A 12782-nucleotide genomic window follows, 5' to 3' on the forward strand; every position below is an offset into this window, starting at 1 on the left:
ATTTAGTATGTGCGCAGTATACTTTATTTATAATATATAATATGCACTTGTGTTGTATGTATATTGTATTTAATATTTTATTACAATATGTCCCGGAATCGTATAGAAATTTGATAAATTTAACGACTCATCAGTGTCGTGGAAATTGTATATTTTATAAGTGTATATGTTATGTAATATTTAAATATATAAAGGTACGTATTATGTGGCATAGATCATCACGGGAGTTGATGTTGAGGGAACTGTTAAATATTCTATCCCGTTAAACTCGTTTGTGCAACCCGGCATAATGGTTATGCATTTTATTTGTCCAATAATCGTGCTTATGTACGCCCGCCGTGAAAATATCTTTAAAAATATCTAGATTAAAAAACTATATTGAATAAAACATTATAATTTAGTATTTCTTTTGTTTGTTTGTTCACTATGTATTTTTTCTTTACATTTTTATATAGTTTTAAAAAGATAATTTAATATTTAATTGACTTCAACTACATAAACTATATAAACTATAACTATATACTTCAACTATATAAACTCGATAGCAAAATTGCATATATTTTCTCAGCTATTTTCCAAGGTATTTTTTCATTCTAACTTATTTTGTTTCTGTTTATATCGAATTTATAATTCAATCGTCACCTAATTATTTATTCGAACTTGATCGTTTTGTTAATTAATGTTGAGTTATATTTGAATTTACCTGAACTAATTTAAATCTATAATATCCTATAGTAACATTAGCTACAACAAACTTTACACTTAGTTCTATCTTAAAAAAAGTATATTATTTAAATGTAGGTTAGCTGGTACAACAAAAATACAAATCAATAAAATTTCCTTCTGAAAGCTCACCTTAATGTTAACAAATATTTTTCAATTTACATTAAAATACTACTATTTATTTTATTCAAAAGATTAAAACATATAAACAAATTTAAATTATAATATAATGTCTGTCATTTTAAAATGCAAATATGATATTTTTAACGTCACAATTTTTAAATTGTTCTATGAATTTTTTCCTGAGAATTTAATGTGGACATTATAATTTCATAGTATTTTTATTCTGTAATATATGTTGAAATAACTATAAAAATGTCGTTCAACCTTTGTATTTGTTTTTTTTTTTTAAAGTAGCTCAAATTAAAACTAAAAAAATGTTTAAAAGCTTCCACGTAAAATTACTTATTAATACTTTGATGTTTTTCACAAAGAAATTCAGATTTACCAGACCTGCACTCTTATTTATGTATATATATATAATTTATATAATTATAATATACGTACCTATGTTTAGTATACTGTTTTTGAAAAGTTAATTGATTATAGTCAAATATCAGTAGGTACTGTTATTTCGTTTGTGAAATGCTTTTATATTGTAGACAATTCTTTCATCGGAATATTAATAAAAACTCAATAACGATTAAAAAGGTTCAAATTTTAACAGGAAAATTTATTTTTTGTTACAGGTGATATTACGCAAAAAGGATACGAGAAAAAGAAGACAAGACTTTTGGCTCCTTATGCTCCTAAGCAGCCCCAAGGTTTGTAGTCGCTAGCTATTTTTTTATTATTTCTTTTAACGACCTAATCGATTTACATTTTTTGGTCAATAACATAAATTTTAAAACAATTCATTTTCTCTCTTCCTTTTTTTTTTTTTCATAATACGTATTTTGTTTCCGATTTCATTAAGGCTTCTTTATTGTCCGTCCTTTTTTACGATCAGACGTATTAAAATGTCCTAACTCAAATGGCCGTACCACGGTCCGTACTTTAAAAAAAAATCAAAAACAAAGGATGGCCAACAAAGGGTAAGGTCAATAAATCTGTTGTCCTACAAAATATATTAGTCTAGAAAAAGTTAATTTTATTCTAATGGTAAAACTGAAAAGTATTTAGTTTATTTTCCTATACATTTCAATAAGCACACAATTTGTAAATGCCTAATATGTTTAGAATAGGTTTGCACCAGTGGTTATATTCATTTATATTTCGTGTTGATCGCATTTTATAATAAATAATATTAATATGTTTAAATAATTATAATTATTTTCTAAATATTTGTTGCGATTTGTTTTTGTACCTTTGGCCAAGTAGGTACCTATACTATTTAAATTCATTAAATCTAAATCAATATTTTTTTAAATATTTATCTTTTGTATTACCTCCTTATAATTGACAAACATCGTTATTATTAATACCTAGGTATAGCTCAAATGTATAGTTGATTATAAATTGATTTCCTTTTAAAATGTATGTTGTGGTTAGGGTGGTACGTACCACGCGTAATACATTTATGCATATAATATGTACCTATTTGTTTTAAAAACTGTGGCACTCTAGACAAGTATATAACCAGCTCTGCTAAATGATTGGTGGTGTATTTCATAAACCGCGTGTGGTATACACATTTTAAAATGTATATAATATTAAAAATGCATTAGTATTAAGTTTTATGTTTATCGTTAAGCCAAATAAAAATTACATAGTAGGCGGGTTTTGAGGTAATACATCTAAAACTAGAAAAATATAGTTTTCGTCGTAGGTTGTACCAGTCATAGAGTTCATAGATATTATCTATATGTTTTATTACCACCTACTTACAAATTAAACATGTCTATTTTCCAGTAAAACTACACGTATAAATACAATTATTTTAAATTACATCATTAATCATTCGACAATGATTTAGTTATATATTCCTAGCAAATAATTACATTCTTAACAATTTTTTTTTTTACATTTAATTTTGTATAATGTCTAATCAACAGATTCTATGAGAAAATGATTTGTCTTTTTATTACGCAATTATTCAACAAACATATTATACATGTATTTAGAAAAAAAATTCATTAACTCGATGTCCTTACCCTAGTTTTTATAAATTTATCAAATTATCCAGAATTCTGTTTGCTGAAAGTCACTTATCTCTGTGTGCATTTTCTCTTCGACATTTAACCTACTTTTTATTGGAAAGGAATTGATAACGAAATTTCCTTAGCTCTTCATATAAATTGGAATATATTTATTTACTTTTATTTGCACGTTAAACCATTTCTTAGTTGTAGAGTATTATATAATAATATAGTGTTAATATAATTTTCAATAACTAATAATGGATTAAGTAGGTAATTAAATCTGAAAGTAAGAAAAGTCAGTAATGTAAATAATTATGTAAAAACCTTTTGGTGATATTGTAATGTGTCATCGAACTAAATCGATTTATAAAACCTTTTAAATAAATTAAAAACAAATTTAGTTCAATTTTATTTATCTTCGTCTGTAGATGTTTCAGTATTATACGCTTTTGTAGTTCTTTCATTCAAAATTGACGGGACTTAAAGACACACAACTAATTTCCGGTAGGTGAAAACCCCAATATAATATACTAGTCATTAATCTAAAACAATTGACCTATCTAGGTTTAAGGACATCGCCCAATTATTATTGAATTTAATACACGAATTTTGATCTAAAGGATGTAAGTAATTCGTTTCGTATAAAATATATGAGGTTTTGATAGTTCAATATAAAACAATATTAAGCAATTCGAGCACTCTAGATGTAACGAATATTATTTAACGTTATTACAGTGTTTGATACATCATATTATTGCAAATTATCCAATCGGTACAATTCTTGGGAAATATGATTACAGAGACTACCTAGTGTATTAAACGTTTTTGTCCTTGCGGACCCTGTAATTTCTGTAAATCCAAAATAATTAAAGACCTTACTTTAGTCACGATAAATGGTAATACTTATGCATGGATACAGACGCAACTCTGATTACAATTCGTGTTTTTCGACTAGGTATATAAAGTTAAAACCATACTGTATGTATGTGATATGTCTGTGTGTATATATATATATATAGTATATATTTAATGTAATAGTTTGTAATATATTGTATATACAGAGGGAAGACACAAAGGCCTCGATTTTCGCCTATCATGTACGATAATAATATTATGTTATTACTATTAATTTTACTGTATATATGACCTATATATTAATATTATATTATATTTGTATAAAATAATATTATGTGAGTATTGAATGTGCTGAACCAAGCGTGTGTGTTGTGTATAATTTACAGCCGGTCCCCCATCGGCTTCAAACAGTAAACAGCCGTCTTCCCAGCAGCATCAACATCATCAACATCGCACCAGACGCACGCAAAGACGTGTCACTCATAATGAGAAACGATATCACTCAGGTACATTATATAGACCCTTGAACTTTTGTGCATTCCCCTTATTCGATTTGTATAATAATTATAATTATAATTTCTATTTTGTGCGATATTGTCATTATTATAATAGCATAGTATAGTATAGTGGTGGTGTGTTGTGCATGGTGTTTGTGACATTTATTTAATTGATATATTATTATACTTTGCCTTCATAGATTTAATAATGTAATATATATAATGTCTATTCTATTCTTTTCGCTCTGTCGCTTGATTATATATTGTGCTCGCTACGCATCGCTGAAGATGTGTGGCGGGGTCGTTGCGGAAATCCAAATAGCCAAAAAAAACAGCATTTTTTTTTATATTTTAGTTTTTATAGGTACTCAAATATCGCAAGCTTCAAATAGGTGATATAGGTGTCTTGCGATTGAAAAGTCGGCACGTGGCAGCCAATACACTTTGCAGGCTGTATATAATATTATGATACTCATATAGTGGCTGCTTATAAATATAAATAATGTATAATATTATCATCGCTCATGTCACGCTTAAACCTGATTGTGTGTGTTAGGTTGGTGGAGGGAAGATAACGATGAGAAAGCATTTATATTATTTGTGGGCATTTAACTATTTTACGGCCAGTCCTTACGACGATTGCGAGGAATCTTGTAAATTTGCTAGTCAAATTATTACTGTAATAAGCTGGAAGGTCGTCGTTTTCCGCGTACGCCGTCTGCAGAGGTAATATTGTCATCGTAAAACACGACGCTGTTTTCCCGCTTTGGTTTTCGGTTTTCCTTTCGGCCGGTTTCGTAACAAATTTCATTGACGACGTTTGCGGCGCGGCGGCGCTCCGTGCGTGATGCGAATGAATTAACTTTTTTCTCTCTCCATTCACTCGCGCGTTGGAATCCGGATGAGGATTTATACTCGTGGTTAATGCAATTCAATCGTAAAATGAAAATAATATATATAATATAATGGGTATTATCTACGGATGGGGAATAAAATTGTGTTTTATTTCCAATTATAATACAATGAACTCCACCTTGCGGTCTGCGAACAAACCGGGATATTTGAACTTTCGATAAAGTATTTTGTGATTTCGCGTGTGCAAAAGCCTCTCGCCACATTTAAGTTTAATCCTAAAATCGAGATAATCGTCAGTCTTTTGCCGCACGGTGACCATTTATTTATGTATATATATAGAAAACCTAATACAAAAACCGTTCATAGTACCTATATATTTGTCGGGAATACAGATTTTGTACAAGTCTTCAAGTCCGTGTCGTTTAAATCAATACGTATCGCTTCACTGTTAAAATGTCCCAGCTGTTAAGTACCCACTTTATGTGCGGATATACCTATAGGCTATATATTACACTTTGGTTGTGCGCAAACATTTATATTCTAGTACGTCCTTCGAGTGATTTTTTTTTTTTTGGATAGAGGGCAAACATTTAAAAAAAAAACTAGTGTTTATGTTTAGGTCATGAAGCCGTATATATTTAAAATGGATAGATGTACTGCAAGCCATATCCGCGCTCGAAAAAATTCTTAAAATTCTTATTTTTTCTTTAGATAGGCTTTATATAGGTATAATATTTAACACCAATTAAACATAATTGAAAGTGTATAACGATTATGTTAGAATCGTTGGCTAATTAGAGCTCATTTACCTATTCATTTGCAATATTATACAAGTTATGTAAATTCTAATTTTCATTGTAATAGGTACGTAGTTATTACCCACGATAAGATTTTCATTTATCCTTAGAAATGTCATTGTAATATACTATTCGTATGAGGGTTATATAAAACGTTAAAATTATATTAAATTATATAAAAAAACAAATATCGATAAAATGTATAATGTATGTTTTAAATAATGATGAGCGTTTGCTGTTAAAAAATAATCAATCTGAATGCGATGTTTGTTTTTATCGTGATTCCAATAATCGTTTTTTTTTTATTAAATGTTAAAGACTTATTTTCGATAAAAAAAAGTACCCATGGTTTACTGTTTCAATGACATGGTCCTTTTTTATCGTTCCATGATTGAGAACCCATAGCGATACCCGAATATTATACATTATTTGCATATGTGCACGCAAATGTTTGCCAAACGCACACGTGATCAAGTCGTTATAATATGGAATATATTAAGTGGCCAAGCATAAATTATTTTCCACCAGATACAGCATGCACTTTATATTTATATTAACATTTAAGCATATTGTAGGACGCGATTTAGAGCATCATCATCTACGTATTTTCGTTAAAATTATGGTTTTTCTTCTTTTTTTCGTTCTCTATAATGTACAAGTGTGAATGTATATGCGATACGTTTCTTTTTGCACAACGACGGACGAAGAGCTCACTTAAAACCATATATAATGCTTGAACCATCACGGTAACAATTGTTAAATGAAAACCGTAACTGTTGTGTTAAACATATCTAAAGGTCTTGTCAAATGAATATACCTCTGTTTTCGACCCTCAAACACGCGTAAAGGGTTGAATTAGAACATGAATCTTGCACGAGATAATTATTATGCTGTGGAAAATGAGACTTCACGCTATATACCGCCGTCTTTCAGACGAGTAGTTTTAATTTGTCAATATTTGTTTCGTCTATTCTTTATAGTTAACGACACGCTCAACGGACGAAACAATCAACATATATATTATATATTTATATGGTAATTTTTAATATCACGAAATGCGGTGTGGTGCTCAGGTTTCGCTAACTTTATAAATATTATTATTATTATTATTATTATTATTATTATTATTGACACTATATTATAATATGACATCGGCAGCAGCTACATCGTTGTGATATATTGTAGTCGATCGCGACTTATCGATGTTTGATAGGACGGCGACAATAATAATTAATCTCGTCTCTGTGTTGCATTGTAGAGAACAAATAACCTCGTAGTAACGAAAATACCTACGCAGTGATTCTGATAGTTACCTTTACACGTATAATTAATTTATACCCAAATATTTGATTGTCTATACTACCTATACCTACTAGTCAGTCGTCAACCGTATGCATTATATCACTCAGTGATTAAAAAACAATATTCTATACAGTCGAGTCTCATATGATACGTATATACACATTCAATACAGTGTCATAGTGTTATTATTTATTATTGTATTGTAAAATGTATGTGACCATCGGCGTGCGAACCGGATCGAACATTATGGAGCGTGACGCCATCGCATGGGTTTTGTTTTAGAAATAATAGTTACAATACATATAATTTAAAGTCATTACGAAACAATATTTTTTACTATTGTCTATCGTAATCAATTTTTAAGGTTTTGTTCATTGAAAGACAACATTCAATTTTAATTTAATATTAAAAAGCAGAATGCTTTTATGAGAATGTTGATGTATAAAATAGAATTTTGAACTATAGTTGTTGATTATAGATATTACATAAAAGTTTAAATAGTTTTAAAGTTTAGATGAATGGAGTGAAGAATATTGATTTACTGCTCCGTTCATTTAAAATATTCGATCAGTAATAATAATTTAATATGCAATATAGCCTCTACAATAGAGTTTCCAGAATTTCTTCAAAGATGGGAGGGCCATACTTGAGCATCCATACTGTTTGATGTGCTGAACGTTACAAAATGGTCTTCCTAGTTGTTTTGTTAATGTGCTATTATTTTTGTTATAACGATTTTAACTACTTGCCACAAAATCGTTATTAATTGATAATTTATCCGTATTATATTCTAGAATCTATATTAGATAAATATACTTAAACAATTATTTTATAAAGTCCAACGGCATGGGGGTCTGGATCTGGTTATCCCCCCCCTCTATCCATACATTATTATGCCAAATGAGCTTTGACTATTTTTATTTTTATTTATAATAAACACGTTATTCAACATAATTCAGTAATTTATAATAACGAATAACAACTACTATTATTTATTATACATTAATCATGACCATATACATTAATATTTTAACCGATACATTCGATTGATTACCACACAGTGTTTTGTTAAGTACCTGATAAAAATGTTTTATCATTTAAATTACGTCGTAATATCCTAGGAAATAATGCTGTCGGTTTTCGAGAAAACTTGGCATAATGTTTTGGATCCGTTAGATTCGATTTTTTATATTCTTCGTTGTTGACGAAGAAGAATGGTCAGTTTTTAATTTTTATGCTACGTCTTTATATAGCTGTAATTTTTCCGTGTAGGTGCCGAGAAAAACAGACATTAAACATTCGAGTAATATACCTATACATGTAATTATATTGTAACTATATATAAAACGATAGATCTGGTAAGAAAAAAACATTATAAAAAGTGTTCGTTTGGATCACAACAAAGTCGTGATGTTTAAATTAAATTCCATCCATATCTGTTAACAAAACTGCGTCGTGTTTTTCTTCGCCCAAATAATGCAACAAAATCAGTTTAATTGTTTCAAAAGCTCGATGGCATTAAAGTGTGTTTAATATTAATCGTACACGCTTTTTGCAGAAAGAATATTTATTATTATTATTTTTTAACTTCTCTTCTCTTCTTTATAAACGTTGCCGTGCCTACGACAATATTATTTCACAACTTTTATAATTATCTTTCCTGTTAATAATATTGTCCATTATATACATAATATATTTAACCCATATTAAAAATAACGTCCTTTTGTTTTTACGTTTATACTTTACATGAATATTTTATGTCTGCAAAACACTACAGGTAACCGATATAGAAGGAAAAACTTCTCTGTGTACATTATTTACGACTCACCGGTAGCAGCAAATATTATGTATATTATAATACATGTATAATATACGACTGGTTTATAGAGTTTTCCTGCGGAAAAATTATAATATTAAATTATATTAATATCGCTTACGTTCGGCGCATCTGCAAAGCGTTTCACAAAACCTTTGATTTTATAAATTATAACAATATGTAGGTACCTACGTAATTATTATAATATTGCAGTTATTTAAATCTGTTGGTTTTGTTGATTAATTTTTGGTGCGCTTTCTGAGAATAAGTCATAATGTCTAAAACTCTAGGTATGCGTAACCGAAGAAATTGAAACAACAAAGAGGTGAAAGAAAATCACGAAACGACGACGGGTGAGGGAACTTTTTTTAGCGGAGATATCATGTGCTTTTAATTATTATTATAATTATTGTTAATATAATTGTATACCGTCCGTTTGCAGATTTTTTTAATTTATAAGAGCGTTTTTTTTTTTATATAAGTTACCAGTGTTTATTATTTAACACAACATTTCTGCAATATTTTTTTTTTGTTATATTTTCCAATATTTTATAAACTATAGAATCCCCTTCCTATATTATATTGGTAATGATTGTATGAATTCTGTACCGGGCTATTTTTCTTGGAAACGTTCGTGCTGCGTCAAATACTTTACAAACATGGTTTATTATTTACAAATGTACAAGCATTTAAAGATTGGATAATACGATAGTTGTTGGGTGTGTAGGGATTAGGGAATACCTCGCAAAGTTTCAATGCATTCCATACTCTACTCCCATACAATACATATTGTCCATACGATTGTTTCTTTGTATTCTATATCTGTGTACCAACATAAACAAAAATAAAGCAGAAAAATATTAGTAACACCATTAATTTTAAAAGATGATTTTCCATACGACTGTCGTTTGCGTTAGCCGTATGAAAACTGTGTGTTAAAACTTGAACAGTATACCTATACAATTTTGATATAATATTATTATGATGTTAAAATATATATACCCCCAGATGGCTTAGGTTCCCGTTATGACGTTGCGTGTGGTGTTTTCTCGCACGACCCGACCGAGACGGATCACGACGATTCCGCCGGATGATGATGATGATGCCGACGCGCGAATATCCGCCGCCGCCGCAAAACCGCCGGTCGCGTGTAATCGATCCGATCGTCGGCGATAAGATTTTTCTTTCCGTCTTCACGCCTCCACCTATTTACGCTTCCTCACGCCGCGCCCGAGTATCGGATATCCGGTGCGTCGAGGGGGAGAGTCGGGCGGCGATGTCTCTCCGCCGATTCGCGCGTTTCAGTCGTAAATCTCATCGTAATCGTCGTACGAGTGATACATTGTTTATTATGTATTATAATTTATACTGCAGCAATAGTGCAATACGATACGCCGCGCAGCTTATCGATGATATATGAATAATGAATGCGACAACTGCAACAACACTATATATAGGTATGTGCAACGTATATGTATAGTACATAATAGTATTATATTATGGTATACCGTATACGCGTTTCTATACGACTGTCGAAAATATCGGCGACGTGCGTGGCGCACGCACGCGCACTCGACAAATACAATAATATGACGGCGGCCTTACGTTTCCGGTGTGCGATATAGCAAATCGTGTAATGTTATACGACGTTAAAAAAAATTTGTTTAGGTTTATGATATATTTATATAATAACGTTATGTACCCACTGCATCGGCATATATACCTATACCTATATATTATAATTTATAATATACGCACAGCGGGCAACGGTGCTGCAGAGTGTTTTTAACGAGCGGTCACTGCGTCGGATGTGAGAAGGATATGCAGTGCTTTCGACCACCCCCCACCCACCGACGACGACTACAGTATACTCCCATCTTCGTATATTACGTGATTTTAACCCGATTATTATATACATATAGAAAATAGATGTGTGTGTGTGTGTGTGTGTGCACCTGAACAACCGTATATATTATATATAGGTATACAACACGCCGCATGTGTATAATATTACATCTCCTCCCAGCATCCTCCCCTGCTCACGTCGTCCGCTGCGCCGTCTAGTCGATAGGTCTTATTATAATAGCTGCTGCAGAGACGATTACACACACGCACACGGATCGTCGTGAACCCGTTCTTGTGTAACCAGTTCGTATAATATTATGTTATATATTTGTGCGCGCGTGTGTGTGTGTGCTCGCAAACCGAAAATTACCATCGTCAACGATATAATGTTGCTCCGTTGCTGCAGAGGAGCGTCATCGTCGTATATTATACGCACATTATAATGTATTATATTATTATATTCGCCGGGGCAGGATCAACGAACGTTTGCGGTTTTTTTCTTCGTCTTCTCGGGTAGGTATAGATGATGAGGTACTCCTCTCGCCGCGCGTATTTATACCGCACGCTTATAAGTTATTATAATAATATATATATATCGACGACCGTCAAACGATATTATATTGTACATTATTATAATAATATATCCCACGTAGGTATATTACGGGTATATAGAACCCCCACGATTGTAACGCGCCGCGTATATAGTTATTAATAATCATATATAAGTCTGCGGCGGTCGTCGTTTCGAATCATTTTAAGTATTTAAAACAAATTTCGCTTTTTTTCTTCTGTTATTTTTTTTTGTCATTTCGTTTACGTACGTTTCCTTCGGCGTAAATAACGCATTTACTGGATCTTCGAGAGATTTTTATCTCTCGAGATATCGACGTGTCTTTACACCATAAATATTTATTATGCGTTCATCGTGTGTAATGTGTGTATGCGTGTGTGTGTGTATATTATAGTATAATATATTATTATGTATACCTATATATAGGTTTTCTTTTATCGTCGCAATTACTTTATTTAATATAGTCTGCCTGCAGTATCCGTTTTACGTCATTTACTGCCGTGACTTTCTATATACTTCCGATACAGGGTGGTGCCGAGCCAGCTGACCATGTCACTTGCAAGGATTGCACTTTGTAGACGAACATTTTTCCTAGTACCAATGTGTCGTGAAGTACTTAAAATTATGTATTATTGGTTATTAGTTATTACAAATAAACTACTCGTTTCAAATATTTATATATTGAGATTCACAGATAAATATCCTGTTTTGGAATATGAAATTGAAACTTTGTCATTCAAAATTGTGAAGGAAAAATTTTACTTTTTAACGACTTACAATAAAATAAAATAAATATTTCCCAAAACCATAATACTTGTCGAGATAATGAGTGTTTACTTAAAATGTATAAAAGAATCATTTTATTATAATACCTATTATAAACTTAGACGTTATAGTGCAAAATGGTGTTGTAACTTTTTTTTTAGCCCCAACGAACTTTATCAACTTGCTGCATATATATATGTTACCGTAAATGCCCGATCACTAGGTAAACCTAGGTTTTACTAGTTAATGCTAGGTTTTACTGTTTGTACTCAGTAAATGCTGAAATTCTAAATTTTATTTGGGCTTTTACTAAACACGTTGTGTACATCCTAGGATATATAAATTGACTTAGTAAAAGCTGATCAATACACGACACGTAACATTTAAGCTGCGTAAATTATTAATTATTAATTATTGGATTTAAAACGTCATAAAACCTTTCTATATTAGCCATATTAAAGTCAAATTAACAATGAAAATAAATATAATTAAAAATTACATTAATTAGACACAATTCAATATATTAAACACTACGCGCACAACACATATTACACTGTTCTACGAATGGATCCGTCTATCACGTAAAACCCCAAACAGACTTGAACACGTACCTAA

General features: G+C 30.8%; 1 protein-coding gene across 2 annotated transcripts in view; it reads left to right on the forward strand.

Moving 5' to 3' along the window:
* The window catches only part of LOC100167661 (disco-interacting protein 2), a 95565-nt gene that overhangs the window by 58617 nt on the left and 24166 nt on the right, over positions 1 to 12782 (forward strand). For both annotated transcript variants that reach the window (XM_008191702.3, XM_003240909.4), the window contains exons 2-3: positions 1473 to 1547; positions 4106 to 4225. In XM_008191702.3, the coding sequence (XP_008189924.1) occupies positions 1473 to 1547; positions 4106 to 4225 (195 nt within the window). The remainder of the gene's footprint in view (positions 1 to 1472; positions 1548 to 4105; positions 4226 to 12782) is intronic.

This window comes from Acyrthosiphon pisum, chromosome A2, assembly GCF_005508785.2.
Source record: "Acyrthosiphon pisum isolate AL4f chromosome A2, pea_aphid_22Mar2018_4r6ur, whole genome shotgun sequence".
Taxonomy (NCBI): domain Eukaryota; kingdom Metazoa; phylum Arthropoda; class Insecta; order Hemiptera; family Aphididae; genus Acyrthosiphon; species Acyrthosiphon pisum.